The following is a 23,878-nucleotide window of genomic DNA, read 5'->3' as shown; positions in this document are numbered from 1 at the left end:
AGCTGAGCAAGACAAGAGGTTTCGACGATCTCACACTGATAGAATACCGAGGGGATGGCCGTCATATGAATTTAAGGACCTCAGTTGTTTTGTGATGCTACATCAAGCTATGACAATGCCTGCCAAGTGGTTTGCAAGTATTAAGACAGGTATTTTTATTCCACTATTAAGTGATCATTGTCAATTATTGGACGTGTTCATGTTTACGTTGTGAGCTTTTAAAATTTTAGGCGCAAGAAAGAGAGGAAAGACTATCATGTCCCCTGTACAATCACCGGGACAAAGAGTGGCAATGGGACTTACTTCTCCTGAGCATGTTGTGTTGGAGAATGGGATTTTTCTCGGTGATTCCTCAAAGAAAAGAAAGCTTCATTTTTGTTAGGCCTGATGGAAAGTTTAAATATCTTTGTAGTGTTTGGATGTAGATGTAGATGTATCTGTATCTATTTATCATAGGTGTAATCAATAAGTGGTACTTCGTGGTTTGTTGATACGTGGATTTATGGTACAAAGTTTTCGGCTCTGGAGCAAGATTTGGTTTTGGGCTTTGCTTCACCTATCTGTATTTGATGCTTGGATATGCTTACACTTTGTGGTTCATTTCAGCGTAGCAATGTTATTTCTGATTGTAACATTGAATGATCATGTAGAGCTACTTCTAGCTATTGCGCATAGCAGGTATTGTTGTTTTAATGTTAAGTCCCCTGTACCATCAACAAGATGAAGGTGGCGATCGGACTTGCTTCGCCTGGCCATGCTATATTGGAGAGTGGAAATACTATTATGTCCCCTGTACCATCAACAAGACGAAGAGTGGCAATTGGACTTGCTTCGCCTGGCCATGTTATATTGGAGAGTGAAAAATTTCCCAGTTATTTCTCAAAGAAAAGAAAGTTTCGTTTTGGTTAGACCCTATGGGAACTGTAAATTTCTTTGTAACATTTGGATGTAGATGCATAGGCACAATCAAGGAGTGACACTTTGTGGTTTGTTGATACTTGAAATTGTGGTGCAAGGTTATTGGTGCAGTCTCTAGAAGAAACTTTTGTTTCGGGCTTTGCTTCACCTATGTGGGTTATTAATACTGAGAGTTTGCATGCAATGCTTGGACAAACTTAAATTTGTGGTGTGGCTCATATATCTTTTATTTGTGGTTCGTTTCACCGTAGGAATGTTATTTCTCATTGTAACATCCAAGGATACAAGTTGTTTCTAATTGTTGTGCAGAGCAAGTGTAGATACAAGTCTATAAGTTTGGTGCATGGTCATTGCATGTATATATGAGTCTATGTACTCTTTGATGCAAATGCATATTTGACCTTTTATACATGTGTAAGAGAGAGAGAGAGAGAGAGAGAGAGAGAGAGAGAGTGATTGAGTGAGTGTGGATACAGAGGGGGGAGGTGTAAATGGGATGAGACATAGAGGGGTTGTGCCCTCGCACTCCGCAAAGTGGGATAGCGTTCCTTGCGCGCAAAGCACTCCAGGAACGCTAATATAGAATAAAGGAATCATGAGATGATGGTGAGTAAAGAGCAAGGCCAATAATTCCTTAGAATATATAGAATAAAGGAATCATGAGATGATGGTGAGTAAAGAGCAAGGTTAATAATTCCTTGCATTACTAAAGAAAGGAAATCATCATGAGATGATTAAAAGAGTAAGGCTACAGTATGGCGCCTGTGCGTATTGCATGTGTGCCTTTCTCGCCATTGCAGGCGCCATTCTCTCCGATCGTGCGCACAGGCAGAATCGGTTGCAGTAACAGTTGCACGAGATTGTACGTCGACCTCAACCATCATCTGCTTCACCAGCCTCCCCTTTGCAGCACGCCAGCATTATTATCGAGAGCCTCATCGCATCCCTCGTTGTCGAGACTGGGGCAGCTTCTTCGTGCCCGCACAACCTTTGTCAATAAGTCCTCCACGAAGACGATGTACTCCGCTTTGGTAAGCCGAGTCCAGGCCTGCCGCGCATCATCAGGAGACAAGATGGCTAGCCACAGCCTCATGCTGGTTTCTGATTTGGACCTTACAATGGTGAGCCATTCTTCACAAATGTTCCTTGCAATGTCGAGATTTAATGTCAAATCCAGAAAACAGTGTGGAAATTTTGGACTGTAAGATACAAATGTCGAGATTCAATGTCAAATCCAGAACAAATTGTGGAATTTTTGGACTGTGAGACACAGAACATTTGGATTTTCTCAGAGAGCTTTTTTATATTTAAAGATCTTTACGCAAGGAACATGCAAATTCTATGAGAACGCCTGCAAATTGTCTTTGAAAGTTGCAAATTCTTAGACGTGCATATTGCCGAGGTGGAAGATTTTGTATTGGCTTCCCCTAACACAAGACGTTTTTGACATTTTTCCCATGTGAGAAAAGGGGCTCTTTCTACAATGTTCAACATCATGAGCTTCTGCTTGGGAGGCACTACATACCTAAAACTAGGTGCAGTCAGGGGCAGGGCCAGCACCTAATTAGGTATGTGGTCCCTCACAAAAGCTCATGATGTTGTCATAATTATATTGGGAATTTGTCTAAAACTTCTTGTATAGTGTCTTTCATGACCTCTTGGATGTCACTCGTGTTATTGTACCGCAATAAGACTTGGTTTATAGTCAGTTCAGCACGTGTTTGAGCTGCACACAGCTTTAAGGGCTGCAAACAATGCAAGTTTGAACAGTCAAAATCTAAACACCAAGCGATGTGGAGTCCAATTCATTTACTGCAAATGTAAAGTCCAAAATCTGGTATGGAGCAATATTAAGCCCAATTCACTTTCTCCAAATAGTTATGCCTGCAAAACAGAGTGAACACAAATAGACGACAGATTGTCGTGGTTAAAACAACAGTTAGCAGCTTACAAGCTAGTACATTGGAAGATTTTTTTAAAATACTTTGTTACTCAATACAGCTACTAGTGATATGTAAACTAATTTAATGCATGGATACTGAAGCCTATAAGACTGACACATTTTGCAGAGATTTTTAATGTTTGTTAATTGAACACCCTTGGTTCTGAGATATGATGCAATGTTAATGCAGGTTGATCATACGGATCCATTACATGCTACTCTACTGAACTTCAACTGCCTGTGGGCAGCAGAATATGCATACAACTCACTCCTTGTTTACTCTACAGGCCGGTCATGGCAAAGATATTTAGAACTTATAAGAGATGCCCCTCTTTTAACACCAGCAGCACTCATTCTGTCTGTGGGTACACAAATTCGGGTGGGTCCATCATTAAATATTGACATGGATTGGGAGAGAGCACTAGATGATGGCTGGAATAGAGACATTATTGTTGAAGAGGCCTTGAAGTTTCCCAGCCTTCGCTTTCAGGTGATGGTCATGTTTTACTTTTGTGGCCCTTCATTTTAGGGCCATGCTATACAGCTACAATGTTATGATTTCTACAGCTTACATCAGCTTATCCTCAGTGCTTTCTAGATGGAAGAATTCTCTGACTTTGCAGATTTCAGTGACTAATTGGATATTCTCTCTGATCAGGAAGAACCAGATCAAGGTCCACACAAAGTGAGCTTTAAGGTGGAGAAGGGGACTGCAGAAGAAGTACAGCAAAAACTCTCTGCAAGACTTTTGGAACGAGGGGTATCTGCTTATATCATAATTCTCCATCACACGGAAGGACCTCTGCAGTTCCATTTTTGAGCCGTTTCATAAATGAGTGTAGTGTCTTAGTGTTCATGGTAGGGTATTTGATGTATGGTATTTGGTTTGCTTACTTTTTTGAAAATGTTTTGATTTTATGAGCTTTTGTAATCTCAAAAAATGCTTTTTCACATTTATCCTAACTTTATATGCAAGAGCTTTCTTGCATGTTTCTGAATCAGGCATGGGTGTCTTCCTTGCAGCTCAATGTTAAGCTATTGTATAGCAGCGGTATTGATTTGGATGTCCTCCCATATAAAGCAGGAAAGGGTCAAGCTTTGGTGTACCTGCTTTCAAAAATGGCTGAAGAAGGTTTCCAGCAGAAAAATATTCTTGTTTGTGGAGACTCGGGCAATGACATAGACCTTTTCACTGTTGATGGAGTTCATGGTGTTATAGTGAGAATTTGAAAACTACTTTTAAGTTTTATGTTAAATGGCTTGCCATTGCACTGAATATTATGGACACTTTTTTCCAATTGCCTTATGTTATATGTTTGACTGGGGTTGTAGGTCTCAAATGCACAAGAAGAGCTCATTCGATGGCATCAGCTCCATGGCTCAAGTGCAAAAATATTTTGTGCAACTCAGAGGTGTGCTGGTGGTATTATGGATGCTTTGCAGCATTTTGGCTTTGGTCCACATCTGTCTCCATTTGATAGAATAAATAGCAAGTATGTTCCTTCTTTCTTGTCAATCAAAGCTGGCTCCCTAGCAAGTCCTGGCTCAGCACTGAAAGAGGTCGTTGAGTTCAATGTTTTATTGATGAAGTGGCTTAGTGGAGACGTACCAAACACGGAGGAGGTTTTTGGGCGGTTGATAGGAGTCATTGTAAGTTTCTGTTGAGCTCATAAAAATTTCTCTACTTTTGTTTTATCTTTGCTTTGCACGTCTTCTAATTGTCCAATTAAGTCTCTTATTTCATTATGTGCAATTGATTCCTTTACTACTTGGAATATGCATGTCATGTGGGATGTGCTTTGGAAAGGTTGTTTTGCACAGTAACAATGTTTTTTTCTTGTTGAATTTATAAGAGCTTTCAACCTTTGCAAGGAAGTGCTAATTGTTGATTTGTAACTACATGCATTGCTTGTTATAATGTTGTTGTGCTTCTATCATTGTTATCATTTTCCAATTTTATTTTGCTGGTTCTCATTGCTGTCCTTCAGCAATGGCAATGGTCAATAGAATGGAAACAACCTTGAAGATCCCCCTCATGCTAATTGTCAAAATGAGGTAGGATCCAACTTGCACCCAGGGCACAACACAAGCTGTATACATGACATAGAAACTGTGAAGGGGATCTACACCTACATCCTAAGGGTTGGTGTTCCATACCAATAGCCCACACCCTCCTAGCATATAGATGTGATATCCATTGGGCCTAAAGTCCAAGAGTGTTGATCACACAATGAATATGGATATTGGGCCACGAATCCCACAAATAGGACTCAACTGTCCTAACCTAAAGTATCCTAGTGCATTCACACTAAGTCACTTATGACCCAAGATGTGATCAATGCTGTGTCTGTTTGAGTGTCGAAGGATGTAATCCTTTCCCCCTTATGAATGATTGTTGTCCTTAGCACTATTTCGAGGGATGAAGTGACTCTTCAATAAGTGTATTGATTGCAAGTTGCTTTTGACTTTGGGCAATTTTTCCACTTGACTAAATACTCAAGATAAACATAGTTAGATGGAATGTTTTTTTCTTCAGTCAAGAATCAATTGGAGCTTGAGCAGTGTCTTCTAGTGACAAGACTTCTTCGATCTGGATGATCAAATCACCTTGTCCCTGGTGTCTAGAGATAAATGCATTGGTAAGAGATGTTACTGATCTTCTTGGTAATTTGGAATGCTTCACAATACTCCAAAGACTAACTTTTAGCACTTGTCGATAGTCATTGAATCAAAGTCCCTTGGGACTTTAAGGCAAATCCACATGCCCTTTTGGAGCTCGTTAGAAGTACAAATTTTGGTAGCATAAAACATAGCTTGATCTTGGATTGTTTTAATACTTTCAATTGCAATAGTTTACATTCTTGGCATATCATACATGAAGTCAATTACGGATTGCATCTTCACTCCTTTGAGCTCGATGTTAATCAGTGGTTTTGGCTCATACTATATATCAGCATAAATGAGTTATATATAGTAGTCAAATGCTTTGCATTTTAATAAGTGTACTCAATCTGTGGAAGATAACACTTTCAATCAGATTGTCAATGTGAGACATATGCATGCAACATATCGTCCATGGTTTGATTTGTGCTCTTGGTTTGTCCATTAGTCTCAGGATACTCTAGGGATGATGTAGTTAATTGGGTCTCTAGTTTTTGGAAGGCCTTTTGTCAAAAATGGCTAGTGAACTTAGGATCATAGTCGCTTACTATTTTGTTGGGCAAACTATAAAGCTTATAAAGATGCTCGATAAGGAGTTGAGTCAACTTGTGGCTTTTAATGGTTGCCTTTGTTGGAATGAATTGAGCCATTTTAGTCTGTCAATTAACCACGGCCTAGATTGCATCATTGCCTCAATTTGTACAAGGCAATCCTACTACAAAAGTCATGAGATATTGCTTCACTTTTTATTTGGAATTTGTAAAGGATGTAATATTTTTTCTCGTATGTGTCTTTTAACTTTATTAAGTTGACATTGCAGGCACTTGCATAGATCAATTAAAGCCTTCATATGCGGTCAATTAAAATACTAGCTAATGAAGACCAAACTTTGTTGTATGCTAGGGTGTCTTGTGCTAGGCATGTTGTGAGATTGCTACAAAATTTACTGTGGATATCCTCATCATTGGGTACACACACGTTGCCTTGTTTAAACAATAAACCATTTCTAATGGAATACTCTCCCCCATCTTTCTCTTAGTAGGTAGCTTTTGTGCATTCAAGCTGCCAAGGCTTCTCAAGCTACTAGGTCATCTTAGACTAATTGCTAGATCTTACCAAAGCGAGGATGCATTTAGCAATGTGCATTCAGAGAAAGATAAACATCAAACAAGATTTTTGTCAAGGACAAAATATTTACCCCAGGATTTGAGTAAGCCAAGAAAGAGAAACGCTCTTGGGAAACTGATGGATTTGAAGGAGATAGGCAAGATGGAGGTGCTTTGGCCACAGATGAGTTTCGATGGTCATGTGCAACTGCTCCTTGGATCCTATCCATTATCATGTCTATCTGCATGCTGATAGGTATGATACGTTTTCTCATGTCTGTATTTTCTAAAGATAACCAACTGGCAGGACTAAAATCCCATGATTAGCATAAGATATGCCAATTTTGTCCCAGCCTTGATAGTAAGTACAACTGGTATTTCATTACTTTGTGTCGATCTATAGTTTGTAATGCTGGCAACGTCATTGCTTGTGTCCTTATGGTAATAAAATTCATCTCACCTTTTGGCCACAAAGATTGAGCTGATCATCACAATGTTATTTCAATGAATGGTTGTCAATCCAATGGGCCGAGCATTGTATGAATAATGATGCCATAGTTCAAGCTCATGGATGACCACGAATAGCTCCTTCTCCTAAGTGGTAGTGAATGGTGGCTAGTCCAAGTAATGGAGCAAATGTCATAGGAATAATGCTGCCAGAGTTTAAGCTCATGGATAACCACCAATAGCTCCTCCTCTTGAGCATTGTTAACATGTTTGGGCTAGCTCATGGATGACCACCAATAGTTCCTTCTTTTTGAGTGTTTGCGAATAGTGGTTAGTTGAAATAATAGACTGAGCATCATACGAATAATGATACCATAGTTCAAGCTCATGGATGACCACCAATAGTTTCTTCTCTTGAGTAGTGTAACATGTTTGGGCATTGGTGAGCTTACAGCTCTCAAAGGCAATGGGTCAGCCAACTTGGTATAAGGCAATAGTTGTAGTATAGTCGCTAGTATCTATATGAACATTGTAAGATTTATTTGGATCAATGTCTTGCAACATTGGCGCAGCCATAAATAGCCAAGCATTGATCGAGCTTACTAGTCCAAACAAAAGGCTGGCTAACTGAGTAGTATCCATATTGCATATGGAAAGTAATTTTTGAAACATCCTTAAACTTAGAGCTATTTATATCCAATGGTATCTAGACCTAAGATTAATTTGGGTGAACTACTTCACATTGCAAAGTTTATTAATTGAGACGTCACCTGTGCATCTTCTCCGGATTGGAAGGTAGTTGGATATGCTCTAGGTGTTGGGGTTTGCTCATGATAGGAGCCTCAAATGGAGGTGCATTGTGAGAAGCCATGATGATGAGAAGTGGTGATGTCGAATGGTGAGAGAGTAGAACGGGTGAGATAGAGAGAGAGAGAGAGAGAAAAAGTTTATTGATGTGATTCCATTAATATGCCCTTTAGGATTGGGCCATCATTGAAGCCTAGTTTGGTCTCCCGCATGTCGCACCAAGTCAACATTGACTTTGTCATCGCCCTTTGGTCCTCAATTATTGCTTACACATAATCCGCTAGGTTGGTGCCTAGCTACTTGTTCGTGCAATCACAATGCCACCAAGTCCGTTGCTTGCTGAGTGTCCATAGGGCCATGACAAGACGCTTGTCTAATGGGTTGTCACCTGGTAATGCCTTGACTAGCATTGCCAGTCACCTCCATGGCATCAACTTCTATCTCTTGAGATTGTCTCTCTCTCCCACCCTTTCCTACCTCTTCCATCGATACCCTTCTCCCTCTCTCTTTGACGTGCTTTCTCTCTCACCTCTTCATAATATTCTTCTCTCGCTTCAACCTTGTTTCTCTCTCATCTCAACAGGGCTTTCAATCTTTAGAACACCATGCACACACATTTGGAAAGAATTTAAACCTAATGCTGACATCTGTGCACCAAGTCTTTCGATCACTATTGATGGTCTAACATGGCTATGAGTGGCAAGTTGCAACTCCCTTGGTCCTTGATTGGTAACACAAGCTTGACAAACTCATGCACCAAAAATCCATCACAACATCCCAAGCATGAGTATCAGACAAGCACCATGTCTTGTTGTATTCACCTCTTGCAACACGTGCCTCCCATATTCTCCCCACTAGCTAGTTGCATCCCATACCGTTCTATTCGAGATGAAAGCGCACCCATTAGGCGTGCACCATCATGGTCCTGTGAGTGAATGGCAGTTTTGTGCATGGTGTTGAATTGTGTGCTAGAGAGTGTAGGTTGACACTCCAATAACAATGAAACGTCCCCCTTGTCAGAGTGAAGCAATGTGGAAGTGAATAACCAAGACAAAGAGTGAACACACACACAGACACACACAGAGGGAGGAACAGTGAAATGCAGAAAATCTATAGTGAAGAATGCTGTATAAGGATGCTGAAATATACACGGGTGCAGAGAGTGTCTGCGTATGTCTCCACCTCAAAGGTCTGAGTCTCTGTCAGCCCTGAGGGTAGTCTCCATGGTCTATAGTCTGAAATTTGGGAGCACAACTGTTGAAGACTGCTGACATCAGGGCCAATAAATAGGCCAGCAGGAAATGATGGGAAATACCAGATTGGCAGCCGACTGACAGCAGTGCTGTCCGACCAGCCTGTTCGACCAGATTGCCATGTGACACCTGCTCATGTATGACTTGATTGCCACATGTCACCTGTTCCTGCTGCGCTTGCCATGTGACATCTGCACCAACTGCTCCTGTTGCTCCTGCTTGTCTAGGGAATGACCAGCTGTCCAGCTGTAACACCCCCTCTCAAATCTTGGACATGGAAAAAGGCTAAGGGATTTGGAGTGTTGTCAAAGTAAAGCTTGGGGAAGGGCCTAGGTAAACAAATATTCAAGATTGTCCTTTGTCTTGCAATAGACCAGGAAAATGGTCTCATCCAGAATCTTCTTGCGAATAAAATGGTACTGGATCTCAATATGCTTCATCCAAGCATGAAACACAGGATTTTGGGCCAAGGCAATGCAAGTCTCATTGTCACATTGAAGAATAGTAAGACCTTTTTGCGGGCAGCCAAGCTCCTCCAGGAGCTTGCGAAGCCACATTGTCTCACATGTAGTAGAAGACGCTGCCCGATACTTCACATCAGTCGCAGAGAGGGCAACCGTGGGTTGCTTCTTGTTGCTCCATGAAATAGCACCAGCACCCAAAAAGCAATAACTTGTGGACCTTCGATGATCCACATCACCAGCCCAATTTGAGTCACTCCACCTTGTAAGTACCAAATCTGTAGCACTTGTACCAGCGGCATAATAGATCCCAAGATCAGGTGTAAGAAGCTGAGATTAAGGATTTAGTGTAAATAACATTGACATTATGCCATGTCACACTGACATTGGTATAAAAGGAGAGGACATGTAATTTTACACATCTTTTTTGACACAATAATACAATTACAGACTCTCTCCCATCTTGCTCATAGCTTCTATGGCTTCCCCTTCTTTCCTGTCTTTCTCTCTCTAAATCTAGTCTTTCTCTCTCCTCGTCACTCTTCTTCTCTCTCTTCCTGCAGTCTTTCTCTCTCTTTTGCAGTCTTCTCTCTCCTCTTTCTCTCTCCCTAGTTCTCTCTTGGGAGAAGGGAAACCCAGATTTAACTAATTCAAATTGTTCCTGTAGAGCTGAGTCTTCTGAAGGAGTAGACATCCAAAACTTCAATATGCTTGGGGATTAGATAATGTTTGTCTGACAGAGAAATTGGACAGAGAAATTGCAGGGATTGCCCTTACGGATTTGTATGCAAAACTTGGATGCCTTGAGGATGCATATGTATTTGTCTGACAGGTTGCCTGAAGGCACTCTTGCTTGCAAAGGAATGTTCAGTGATAAAACTACCCATAAGGATCACTTTGATATGCAGTAGGACTTTCTGGTGACATCCCATACACAGGGCTAGCAAGAGGACCAGCTGTGTTTCCTATCCTTTGTGGTGGGTTCCAGGGCATCTTGTCAAGGCTCCAGACTGCTAGATTTGGGGGCAGTCCAAGTGGAAGGAAACATAGGCTTTTGATGAGCAGTGTAAGTCATCATGTCACGATCCTGCAGTTGCCACATTGCTCAGTCACAAATCAGAAAAGCTTGTCACAAAACAGGGAATAGCATGGAGGTGAAAATGATTGGAGAAGTCAGGGAACAACATTTATCAAGACAGATATACATGGGCTTTTGGTGGTGTGCTCTGTGACTCTGGTCCTGAATTTATTGTGTTTGATGTTGACGGAGGAGAACCTCACACAGGCATAATTGCTTCCATCAGTAATGACAAGCCTGCATTGGTATCATGTGTGGACGATGATAGGTTGCATCCTTGAGTTGCGGGAAGGGCCGAGAAGTTTGATTGTGCTCAATCTGAAATACCACCATAGATGCCAGACTGTTTTACAGTGGGTAGTTTGTAAGTTTGGTCTGTAAATGCTAGATCTGCTCACTGTAGTCATAGGGCCATGTTGAGAGACTAGAACTCAAGCTCACAGATTGATTACATAGACAGACACAGTGAGACTGACTGACTCCACTTCAGTTACTGACTGACTATAATCGCTCCTACAATAATTGACATCATTGAAGTCACGATCCCCAATGGCCACATCATTTCCCTGTGGCTCAGCAGGATTTTGTGTGGCATGCTTAGCAGGATGAATTGGACCAGTCTCTCCAATGACACCTTCTCGTAGTGCATGTTCCATTGCCTTTGCTTCTCCAACCTTCAAGCCTGTGGCATTGATCTTCTCAGCTAGTTGATCAACTGCCACATTGCTAGGAGCACAAACCAGCACTTGGTCTTGATTTTGCTTGGCAAGATGATACACAATTGTAGCTGATGTTACAGTCAGTTTTTTTTTTCCAATTCCAGGAGTCTTGGCTGTTGCTACAGCTGTTGCAGGGACAATGGCTCCTGAGATGACAGCCTGCTGCTTAACATGGAGATGATCTCTTTGGGCTATGAGCTGTGCGTGAGGGCATAGTTGGGTTATTGTCTACAGCTTTGTTAGAGTCACCAATACCAGTAGTGGTTTTGGCATCCATTACATTAGGATTGGTGTTTATACTTGGAACTGGCCACTTTCATCACAGCTTTGAATGAGCAGGGTTTAAATCTCCAGACTTGCTAAGTGGAGGAAAATTGACAGCCAAATTGAGCTATGAAATTGACAGAGGATTACAGATTTTGAGCACATGTTCATAGTGGTAGCATAACTGAAGAAGAAAGCAACTCAGCATAACTAAAGAAGACACATAAACAGTTCTTCCACACTTGATGATGATGCCCTCATACTTGCAAGCTATGTCTTGAAATCTGTAGCTAAACCTTTCAGACTTCAAAAGGTCTTACCAAATGCAAGCTTGATACAATTGCAAATCAATCAGTGGATAGAGGTTCTAAAATTCACCAACATAGCAACTTGACTACAATGGCAGCTGAGAACAATAGCTCCAGCTCTAGTGAACTTGGACAAGGTTGGCTTCAAACACAGGCTAATATTGACAAACTTGGAGTTTTAGCTGATCGGTGTATTGCTCTTATGAAGGCGGTTATGGAAAAAAGAGCAAGACCTGAATCAAATGCTTATGCTTATGGCCAACATGTATATGTTGATGAGTATCATTCCATTGAACCTTGGCAGTAGAATGGCTATTATGGACAACATGCTTATGCTTATGAGCATCCACCTCTTCAGCAACATAGTTATGATTATACTTGTGAAGCTCTCTTAGTTGAGCAGCCCGGTTCTTATGGATGTGATAGTAATGGTTATGCTTATCAGTACCCTTCTAGTTTTGATCAGCAGCATGCAAGTGATTATGACCGACATCATGCCAATACTTATGCTCATGGACTTGCCAATCATCATACTTATGGACAGCCTAGGATGCAAGGACACCATTGTAATCATGTTGGACAGTCATCATGCATTCTTGGGCAGCATGTTTATGGGCAACAATATGACCAAAGTTTTGGTAGTAGGCAATAGCAAATAGATGTATTTGGACAGCAGCATGAACATTTTTGTGACATGCATTTTCGTAGAGATTATGGACAGCATGACCAATGCTGTGGGATCAATGATCAAAGGCAGCATGCTTATGTACGTGAGCAGCAGACATCAGTGGAAGCAAATGCATATGCTCAACCAAACTATCCCTCTGATGCGTAGCAGGGCTATTATCACCATATGCAGTATGGATAGCATGAGCATTATGGTCATGAGCATGGACAGCCATCTGTTGTACATGAGTAGCATGTCAGAACTATTACTGAGCTGACCAATGGTGATGAGCAGGTGTGTAAATTGCTATCTAAGGCTAAACGCATTAGACATCTTACTAGTGATACGATACGGGAACTGCATGCTGCGGGCTTATGCTATCGATGTGCTAAGCTACTATCTTGTAATCATCAAGCCACATGCAGGGCAAAGACTGTCAAAATACTCTTGGTATTTGAATATTATGATGCAAAGGATGGAGAAGATCTTGTTGAAGACCATTTTCGTATGGGTCCACAACAAGAACCTCAGTTCAAGAAAGCAGATCATGGGCAGCATGTGGATTTGGATGATCATGACCCCATGCGGGAGCCCCGTCAGTCCACAGACCTGCAGTTTAAATGCTTGGACATCACTAAGAATGCAAGGTCCATGAATATACAGCACTTAGGGGTTGATGGAGTCTATGCAATGGTGACTTCAGTCTCATATGCTTCAGTCATATACAGCATGGTGATGCCTGAGAGACTTATGGAAGAGCTAGAGAATACCACCATGCTGATCATGCTTCCAGCTGTACTTGACTTTGACCTTATGAAAGCTGATCCAATGCATGGCAGCGATACTACTTTCCCTTTCGATCTAGGTGGCTACAGGCTGACCTTGACCCTCTGCATAGACTAGTACTACTCTTGAATATTAGGCAATCTTTTATTGGGTCTATGCCAAGAATTTCCCCCCTACTACCTTTTGCCACTTGTAATGTTGTATCAGAGTAGTACTCTGTTTCATCTATCCTTTTCTAGTCTTTTAGGTTTGTTTTTGAGGACAAACTTTTGGGAAGGGATGGATTGTAAGAAGCTGAGAATAAGGATTTAGTGTAAATAACATTGACATTATGCCATGTCATATTGACATTGGTATAAAAGGAGAGGACATGTAATTTTACACATCTTTTTTGACACAATAATACAATTACAGACTTTCTCTCCCATCTTGCTCACAGCTTCTATGGCTTCCCCTTCTTTCCTGTCTTTCTCTCTCTAAATCTAGTCTTTCTCTCTCCTTGTCACTCTTCTTCTCTCTCTTCCTGCAGTTTTTCTCTCTTTTCTGCAAGAGCATACACCGATGATGGTAGCCCACAGAAATCTGCCTACGTGTGATCCACACCAGGCTACTGAAGAGGAAGGAATCAATAGCTCCACATCGAGTGCGAATGCTCACTCATGATACAGAAAATTGCCTATATGTATGTCTACACCATCAGATTTAGAGAATATGTTATCTGTTTGTTAAGACAATCCCTCTGCAATGCTTCCTCTGACGGTGAGACATCAGTTTTCTACTGCCAAAGCTAAAGGTTGGAATCATCCTCTGATAGACTTTTGATCACTAATGTAGAGATATTTTGCTGAAGCCATATCAGTGTCTTCAACAGCTTATCCACAAATACCCTTCTGAAAGTGGAGGAAGAGCTGTCCAAGATTTTCTTCCATTTTGTCTCCAGCTTTTAGAAGAAATCTTCAATGCTGCCTGTCTTTAGGGTTTCAAGAAGAACAAAATACTTGTGAGGAGAGGTTGCTGAAAACACCATAGATGCTGGAAAGAAGTCTTGAAGAAGAAGAAGAAGAAATGTTTGCTCCCTAAAGCCTCTTCAAAGCCTTCAATAATGGTGCTCCACTTGTTAAGAATGGAAAGTAAAGAAAGTTTCCGGCATGAAATGCCTATAAAAACCTCATGGCTGAAAGCTAGGAGAAGATCTCTGCTGCAAACTCCATGAAAGCTTGGAAAAAGCTTGGAGAAAGAGGAAAGGAAGACCTCTGTTGAAAAGTAACCACAGTTTAACCCCAAACTAAGCCCAGTTAACCATCCTTTACCCTAATTACCTCCAATTTTGCATAAAATTTGATGACTACCTGTCATTTAAGCCATTCTCCACCATATCTGACCTTGGATATCTCCAGATGTAGTCTCTTACTAACTGTAGATGATCTGCAGTACTCCACTAGTCACTGTCTTGTATCATTTTTTTTGTCTGAAATTGATTTTGATATAGGAAAATAGGACTGAAAATAGAAGAAAAGAATGGATCAAAGACCAATGCTCTGATACCACTTGTCAGAGAGAGAACTAGGGAGAGAGAAAGAGGAGAGAGAAGACTGCAGAAGAGAGAAAGACTGCAGGAAGAGGGAGAAGAAGAGTGACGAGGAGAGAGAAAGGCTAGATTTAGAGAGAGAAAGACAGGAAAGAAGGGGAAGCCATAGAAGCTGTGAGCAAGATGGGAGAGAAAGTCTGTAATTGTATTATTGTGTAAAAAAGATGTGTAAAATTACATGTCCTCTCCTTTTATACCGATGTCAGTGTGACATGGCATAATGTCAATGTTATTTACGCTAAGTCCTTATTCTCAGATTCTTACATTAGGAGTCCCGTGTAAGAATGGCAAAATCCTCTGAGCAGCCTACTAATGCACCATCTTGGGTTCACTCATGAACCTGGCCAGCCCATCTATAGCATAACATAAGTCAACACGAGTATTAAGAAGCCAGATCAAGGAGCCAATCAACTGCCTATAACGAGTAGCATCTGCCAAAGGAGAAGCAGAATGAGCTGTAGCCTTCCAATTCGGATCCATAAGAGTTGTAAGAGACTTACATCCCTCCATCTCACATATAGTCAAGAGCTCTTGGACATACCACTATTGGGAAATGAAGATCCCCCTCGGAGTCTGATAGATCTCATGACCTAGAAAGAAGTGAAGAAGTCCCATATCCATCATCTCAAACTTCTCATGAAGTGCTGTCCTTTGTATGCTCGACCATTTGAGTATGCTCATTTGTCACAATCAAGTCGTCCACATTAAGGACAAACAACACACAACCTCCACTTGAGGTGTGTACATTCAGTTGGGGGTCGGCTTTGGAACACAAATACTCCAATTTCTCATGGAGGAAAGGATCCTTGAGGAGTGGCAGCTGTAGGATGGCCCATGGCGTTCTTGGAGAAACCAAGCATACCACGCCAAGCTTGTTTACACTAATTACTGTTTAATGACTTGTGTCATGCAAGATCATGAGCTCACCTCCATAAAGGAGGCTTTACAACATGATTATTGGCGGAAAGTGTTGGAGCAAGAGCTGGAGTCGATTGAGAGGAATGGCACTTGGTATCGTGTGCCGAAGCCTCCTCATAAGATCATTGGAGTCAAATGGGTCTTTAAAACCAAGTACCACAGTGATGGCATATTGGACAAGTACAAGGTCCGCCTTGTTGCTAAAGCTTTTGCATTGCGCCCAAGCATTGATTTCCATGACACTTTTGCCCCTACAATTCGGACGACTACTATTCGCGTAGTTCTTGCCTTGGCTAGCCATCGAAGATGGCCGATCTATCAACTAGATGTGAAGTTTGCCTTCTTGAATGGGGAGTTGAAGGAGGAGATCTATGTTGAGCAACCTCCAAGCTTCAATTCTTCTGACGGTAAGGTGTACAGGTTGAGGAAGGCTCTCTATGGCCTTAAGCAAGCTTCCTGTGCTTGGAATGAGAATATTGAAGTTTTTGAAGGTCCAGCGAAGGCGGGGGAGCAATCAGTGAATTTGGAGCTTGAAAACTAAGCTCCTCATCTGAAGAAGAGTCCTCAAGAGGCATAGGCTTGAGAGAAAATCGTTGGCGCCCAACTATCACTGGGAACTCCAAGAATAGGGTGTTTCTCACCCGTCTTTGAGGTTGGAACTTCCATGAACCGAACATCGGGGCTTGTGTAGACATTCCGCTTAACAAGATCATACAATCGGTAGCCTTGAGACTGTGAGCTATAGCCCACAAATACTTGTCTTTTGGAAGCCGGTTCAAATTTGTTATGTTGTGTCTTTGGGATATGAACATAGGCATCACACCCAAAAACCTTGAAATAAGAAATATTTGGCTTAGACCCAAAGTACACCTCATATAGAGTCATACCAACGGGAATGATTAAGGATGTGAACTGTAGTAGCCATAGTCTTAGTCCATAGACATTGAGGTGTTTGATGATGCTCCATCATGGTACGGGTCATCTTGATCGCACTGCGATTTTTCCGCTCCAATTTGCCACTCTCCTGAGGGGTGTTTGTATTGGCAAAATCTTGGTGAAACCACGATTTGCACAAAATCGAGCAAGCTCATTAGAAACAAATTCGCTGCTCTTATTTGATCGTAAGGTCTTCAGCTTTCGGCCCGATCGGTTCTTCTCAAAGAGCAACCAATCCTTAAAGTTGGAGAAAGCCTTCGACTTCAACTTCAAGAAATATGCCCATGCCATCCTGCTATAATCATCCACAATGAGTATGAAATACAAGCTCCCTCTAAGGGAATCTTTCCTCATTGTTCCACGAAGATCGGTAGAAACAAGCTCCAAGGGTACTGAAGGCCGGCTCAAAGCCTTGCTGGGAATGGTATCACGAGTCTGCTTCCCATGTATGCAGGATACACAAGGTTGCTGGCTCACCATAATATCTAGCAAACCTCGAACAAGCAATCCCTTGGACGCCTTCCGAAGGTAATCATAATTGAGGTGGCCAAACCGAGCATGCCAAAGCTCGGACTGAGTTTGTGAGGTGAGAAGAAGACAAGTCAAGGCAAAAAAATACCGCAAATTGTAGACTCCATTCTCCTCGTAACCCGAAGAAAGAACCTGTCTCGATCCACAATCAAGAATCCAAAAAGAATCCACATCAAATTCGACCAAAAGGCCGAGGGCACAAATCTTGTGCACCAAAAGGAGATGGTACCCCAAGGCCGGCACATGAAGTACCTCGAATGTATTGGTACTACCTTGTCCATCTAGAATAAGATGCATATCTCCTCGTCCTTGTATAGGAATAAACAAATTGTCACCAACAAGAATCTGGCCATGCGAAGGCTGCAAATGAGCAACACCTGTTGAAGGAGGAGTCGTGCCGTGAGCACCAATGTCAACAATGTACTCTCGAGTATATGGGGCCGTCAACATAGCATCAGAAGTCGTAGGGTCGAATCCTCAACCTTCTCCAAGTGGAGGAGAGCAGTTGATGAGGGAGCAACCACCTCTTCGGAATCCTTTGAAGATTTCTCCTTCTTCTCGTCCTCCTCCTCCTCCTTGTCGGGGCAATCCTTCTTCTAGCGATCAGTTTTGCCACAAATGTGACAAGTAGACTCCTTTTCTTTGTCCTTCTTGGATTTGTCCTCCTTTTTCTTTTGGTCCTTCCCCTCCTTTTGAAAGGACTGACCAACCAAGGCCTTAGATTTAGAAGCATTGGTCCCTTTCAATTTCTCCTCTTGGTCTAACACCATAGGAACCGACTCTTTCCATCAAAGAGTCTTAGACCGCCTTGAAGCAATCAAGGCGGAATAAAAACCACTGAAACGGGGCAGTAATTGTGAAAGAAGGGTTATCACCAAGTTTTCAGAAGTGATCACCTTGCGTTTTATAAGTGTATTTGAAGCTGCTTCAGCTTGTTAATATGCTCCCGCATAGAATATGACTTGTTGACACTCATGGTCCGCATTTGCGCTTCCAAAGAAACTTGCTTCGTGATGGTCATATGATTGTACATCTAATCAAGCTCCAACCATATCTCCCAAGCCATCTACAAATGCTCAATATGAGAGAGAATAGTTGTAGTACATGAGAGAAATAAAAATGAGTAGATGTGAGCATTGAGTTTATCCCAATGTGCTTGAGCCTTGGCTAACTTCAACTTATCACTAGAAGAGAGTTAGGACTCGTCTTGCAAAGAAGGACGATGAATAGCCTCCCTAACAAGCTCCACCAAATTATAGGACTCCAGAATGGCAAGCATCATGACCCGCCAGATGCAGTAATTCTTGCCATTGAGCTTTTGATATGATGGAAGAGCTGGTAAGATGGGCATCTTCCGGTCCATGATTGCCTGAAACATTGTCTCGGCCTCAAAAGACATCTTCACCTACAATGCTTGCACAAAATACAAAAAGCAGCCCCCTCTGACTGTGAGAATACAACTTGCTAGGGCTCTTGACCATTCATCCCGCTCCTTCACCCGCTAGAGGCAATGAAAATGTAAAATTTGCACTTGAAGGCCCAAAATGCAGCCTTCTTCCTTCTCTAATAGCAGCTTTAGCAAATCTTCTCATTTCTTGCATTCCCATGCTCGCCTTAGCCTTGTTATGATGCGCAACCCTTTTGCTCGCACTTGAAGGCTGAAAACGCAACCTTATGTTGCGCCGAAATCTCTTCTTTAGATGGGTCCACCCTAGGTCAGTCCTTCAATACTCTGATACCATGTCAGAGTGAAGCAATGCGGAAGCAAATGACCAAGACAAAGAGTGAAAAGAGAGAGAGAGAAAGAGACAGTGAAACGCAGAAAATCTGCAATGAAGAATGCTGTATAAGGATGTGGAAATATACACGGGTGCAGAGAGAATGTCTGTGTATGTCTCCACCTCGAAGATCTCAGTCTCCGTCAGCCCCAAGGGCAGTCTCCACGGTCTGCAGTCTGAAATCTGGTAGCACAACTGTTGAAGACTGCTGAAATCAGGGCCAATAAATAGGCCAGCAGGAAATGATGGAAAATACCAGGTCGCCTTGCAGCCGACTGACAGCAGTGCTGTCCAACCAGACTGCCACTTGTCACCTGCTCCTGTCTGACCTGACTGCCATGTGTCACCTGCTCCTGCTGCGCCTGCCATGTGTCATCTGCATCGACTGCTCCTGCTGCTCCTGCCTGTCCAGGGAATGACCTGCTGTACAGCTCTAACACTAGGATAAGACCTGCACACAAGACACAACATGAGCTGTACCTATGACAGAAATCGCAAAGAGGGATGGACATCAGGCTCATATCACCAGCCCACACCATCTTAGTGTATGGCTGTGATGACCTTCCATGTAAATGACAATGATGATGATGATAGACAGCAGGGTGACTGCTGTGGCTGCACCAAATGCGGGGATGATGACAGCAAAGAGGTAACCTCAGGCTGAATAGAGGAAAACACAGGTGGGCAGCAACCTCCAGTTAGGGCAGCGGGTTGGGTGACAGCCAGCTGATCAGGGCTGCAGCTCCAGCTGAGTTGGATGGCGGCTGAACAGCTCCAGATGGCAGCAGGCAGCCACTATTGTGTGGCATCTACCAGAGGTTGGAGAGGAGAAGGTGATCAATAGTCGGTGAAGAAGGAGACTGACTGTGTGAAGACAACAATGCCAATGTCCTTTTTATAGGCACATGAGACACAACTGTCTAGGGTGGTACCTGGGTTCTCTTGGGTGGCACATGGACACTTTGGGTACTTGTCCCTCCATACATAATAAGTGCCAAATAATACAAATAAAGTATTTTTGGGGCTGTAAATGGACACAAAATTGGGAATTAATGCAGTGAAATTGTTTGTTAATGCACTTAATGACTCGGATTGCTCAACACCTCATATGGTTTGGCACTATAGCTCACTGGATTGGTTGTTCACACAAACATTGTATTTATGGTGTACTCAGCTGCTCTTTGCGAGGCCTTCTTCGTACTTTGTAATTTTACCTCATATGAATTTTCTCCAAGGTGCCATTATGGGAATTTTCCTCTTTGAAAAGCGAAATGGAAATTTCTTCTCTTTGAAAACAAAACTATGCACTCTAGTAATTTGTCCACTGACATGGAATTTCCCTGAAGGTGGTCTACTACAGGAAAATGGCTCAAAACCTCTTCTTCAATTCTGAATCCCTTAGTAAGGGCAGCCTGGATAACCCATTATAAATAGCCCAGCACAGCATCCAAGTTGGTAATATTGCAATGCCCGTATGCTTTAGTTGCATAATAAGACACACAAGACTCATATTGAGCAAGCCTTAATGTGAACTTTCTTAATAGCAAATCATAGTTGATAATCAATATACTGAGGCTCCACACAGCTTGGGCAAGTACATCATCTCAGCTTTAAGTATTCAAAGGGCCTTCTTGCAATATATGATTGTAAAGGACATATGTTGCCTATGACATCTTACATCTCATTTAGCTAGCAAATCACACAGTTTCATCATGAACGTGATGGGAAAAATTCACACCACAGTATCAAATGTCTTGGTCATATCAATTTGTATGATGAGAAAATCATGATGTGTACCTCCACCTGGGTCGTCTTTTCCTCTCCCTTGTTTACTTCCTCTAACTCAGAAACAACTAGACCACCTAGAAAGAGAATTCAACTTTAACCAAGGGAAATTTAACAAATCTTACCTTTGCCCTTTTAGTTTTCTGGATATGTGTCTGTTTGGAACCAAGCTAAACTGGTTTGGATCCAAGCCTTGTTAAATCTTCCTTTCTCTGAGCCAACATTTTGGTGACAGCAAGGTTGTAAATAAGCGATCAGGCAATGAATGTGCACAATGGGTCATGACTCATGAGCCATGCAAATAGGACTCCACTGCCCTAACTTGAAAGTGTCCCTAATGTGTTTGCACTAAGTCACTTATTACCCAAGGCTGTGACCAACATTTTAGGCTCCTATCTGGATGTCCAGAGATGTAACATTGACAAATCAATGATGCCAAAATCTTGAAGCTTTTAAGTTGTTTGTTAGTGGTTCATGCTAGGCTATCTGTTTGGTCTTGTCCTTGGGTACTTCAGTGCCCCTTGACTTGCAGCTCCGCACGCGTTTCTAGACACTCTTCAGCTAAGTTTGTGCGAGTTCCTACAGTAAATGTTAGATGGGATCTTGCCTTTTCTTGAGGGGAAAATCACCCCAATTAACAAGCACTGTGTAGATAGTAAGTATTTTATTTTCTTTTTCTGTTTTGAAGGAATTGATTCTTTCTGTTATCAACCATCAACATTAGCACAAGATAAAGCAGCACAGGGCAATGACCTCACGCACGATGTGTTTGTTTTTCTCATTATTGCAAGAGTGCATTTCCATTTCTCACTTTGGTGGAATTCAGTATTAAGATTGTTGGAGCCAATGTGGGTCTTTATTAGTGTCCTTGGATGGGTTTTTGGAATTGTCACACTATGGACTCCTGTGCTTTGGCAGAGGAGCAGTGCAAAGGTTGTCTATCCGTGGGGCATTGAGTCAAGTCTAGCAGAATCGATTGTTGGTGCAAGGCAAAAGCATGGATCAATGCAGGGATCAGAAACTCACATATGGTTTGATAATATGTGTGGGCAGAGTTTGAATGAAGGTGCTTTTCTCATAACTTGGCAATCTTGGGAGCAACTGGCAGGTATGGAATCACTTATCAAAATTTGAGAATGTTTTGCTGAACATTTCTTAGTGCAGTTGAAGTCTGTTGTTTTTCTTAGTAGACTTCATCACATGTTGAGGTCATATTTTTATAAAGCTTGGAGACTGTTGTACATGCTTGGCCTTCTGTGTGTGTGTGTCTCTCAAGGTTCTATATTTTAGTACTATGTGCTGTAGTTTCAATGGATGAATAATGCAGAATTTTATATGTGACTGTCCTATCAATGGATGAATAATGCAGAATTTTATATGTGACTGTCTAATGTAATTGCCTGTGCTCTCTGTTAGGTGGTGAGAGAAGAGGGTATTTTGCAAGTGCAGTCCTTGTTGCCAAGGTAGCAATGCTAATCTTTATCTTTGCAGCAGAGATATTAAGTTGTCATAGATTTCTTGTGACCTTTGGGGTGTCATTCACATTTCAGGATGGTACACCGAATGGTGTTGAGTGGCTTCACTTGCATCAGACTTCTAGGAGGGAAGGTAAGTCTGAAGTACTTGGAGTGTTTTATCAACAAGCATTTTGTGAAGCAGGGAATTGTGCATTTAAGCATAGTAGTTTATTGGCAGTTTCTTTATTTTGTGAACATTACAGTGTTGGGTAACTTTGCTGTTTTCCCCTTTTCTGTGCAATGGGTTCTATTTGTCAAGCTCATGTTATTGTACTGATTCTTGTTAGTTGTGTAGCTGCAGCATCAGAATTGCAGGTGCATTAAGCTGTGGAAACAAGATGGCTTTCCAAGTGAGAGAGAGAGTTCACAAGGATCACAAATAGGGATGAATGGTCCTTTGGAAGAAACTCCCCATCCATTATTCCCATTTCAACAGTACATTGTTTTTGTGGCTTTTTATTGGTGAGGTACTAACAAGCTGCCTACTGTAGTTATTGAACCTATGGCATCTGTGATGGGGTGCATCATGCGGCCTAATTGTTTGGCACTGACATTGAACAATTTGAAAGAGTAAATTCCCTTTACTTTTTTTCATGTGCTTTATGCTATCCTCTCAACCTATATACCCTGGTTCAATTCTTTTTTTAATTTCCATATCTAGATGACCCCATAGATGCAAGAGTTGAACTTTTAAGACCTTTTGGTCACGTGTTCAATCTACCAACTCAGCCACACTTCCGTTTAGTAAATCTCTCTCTCTCCCTCTCAATGTGAAATTCTTAAGAAAGAATGGAATCCCTTAAGGACTATAGTTTGTCCCAAGTGTGTTACTAGTTGAGGGAAAGAGTAGTTGGCCCTTTTTTCTCGAGAAAGCCAATTCCAAGGTGGTGTTTAAGATGGAAAATGTCTTGGTTAACAATGGAATTGCAATCTTTTTTGAAGATGGAGTTACATATACCCATGATGCGAATTTCTCAAAATGACATTTGCACAAGATTCTTTTCATATCTAAGTCTTGGGATTGGCAAATGCATCATCCCTACATTGTACTTGGGACTTATCCATTAGAAAAGGAGTTGAAGAGAAGTTTGAAATACCAATTGAGAGAGTTGAGGCCTAAATTGCTTTCACAACATATTATGAAGAATATTAATAAACTTAACATATTTTATATTGCTTTGATTTAAAATCCTATTGTTTGGAGTGTATGTACTTGAGAGTAGTATTTGATATGAGGGGAAAAAATATGAAAAGCTTTGCTCTATTGGATATTCTACTGTTTAGAGAATTTATTCTAATGTCAAACTATGTAAAAAGAAAAGCATGTTTATGTCTACAAGAGGAGGAAAATCAAATATATAGTTTCATTGGATTAGACAATATTGTGCTTGATTGAGGAGGGGGGTCT

The 23,878-nt window shown here is 41.7% G+C and overlaps 1 protein-coding gene across 4 annotated transcripts; it reads left to right on the top strand.

Moving 5' to 3' along the window:
• The first annotated feature begins 1,638 nt into the window (after nt 1–1,638).
• Nucleotides 1,639–23,059, top strand: LOC148013438 (sucrose-phosphatase 1-like). 4 transcript variants are annotated; one of them, XM_087667722.1, is made up of 9 exons: nt 1,639–2,039; nt 3,051–3,350; nt 3,519–3,620; nt 3,884–4,078; nt 4,193–4,510; nt 21,872–22,061; nt 22,370–22,416; nt 22,504–22,561; nt 22,772–23,059. In XM_087667722.1, exons 1-9 carry the CDS (start codon nt 1,674–1,676, stop codon nt 22,792–22,794), a joined length of 1,599 nt encoding a protein of 532 aa, XP_087523848.1. In that variant the 5' UTR covers nt 1,639–1,673; the 3' UTR covers nt 22,795–23,059. The 4 variants fall into 4 exon arrangements, with proteins under 4 accessions (XP_087523848.1, XP_087523847.1, XP_087523849.1 ...); XM_087667721.1 differs by having other exon boundaries at nt 22,766–23,059; XM_087667723.1 differs by having other exon boundaries at nt 22,758–23,059.
• The last annotated feature ends 819 nt before the right edge of the window (nt 23,060–23,878 follow it).

The sequence above is a fragment of the Lygodium microphyllum genome, chromosome 26, assembly GCF_053477565.2.
Source record: "Lygodium microphyllum isolate KBCC chromosome 26, Lygodium_microphyllum_v1.1.10, whole genome shotgun sequence".
NCBI lineage: Eukaryota > Viridiplantae > Streptophyta > Polypodiopsida > Schizaeales > Lygodiaceae > Lygodium > Lygodium microphyllum.
Note: the sequence above shows the minus strand (reverse complement) of the source record. Positions and strands in the feature narration are given on the sequence as shown.

Coding starts and splice junctions, on each gene's coding strand:
- LOC148013438 (XM_087667721.1), top strand. CDS start 1,674: ATGGCGCCTGTGCGTATTGCATGTGTGCCTTTCTCGCCATTGCAGGCG. Junction 2,040..3,050: donor CTGATTTGGACCTTACAATG/GTGAGCCATTCT, acceptor ATGTTAATGCAG/GTTGATCATACGGATCCATT. Junction 22,562..22,765: donor TCAGACTTCTAGGAGGGAAG/GTAAGTCTGAAG, acceptor TTAGTTGTGTAG/CTGCAGCATCAGAATTGCAG.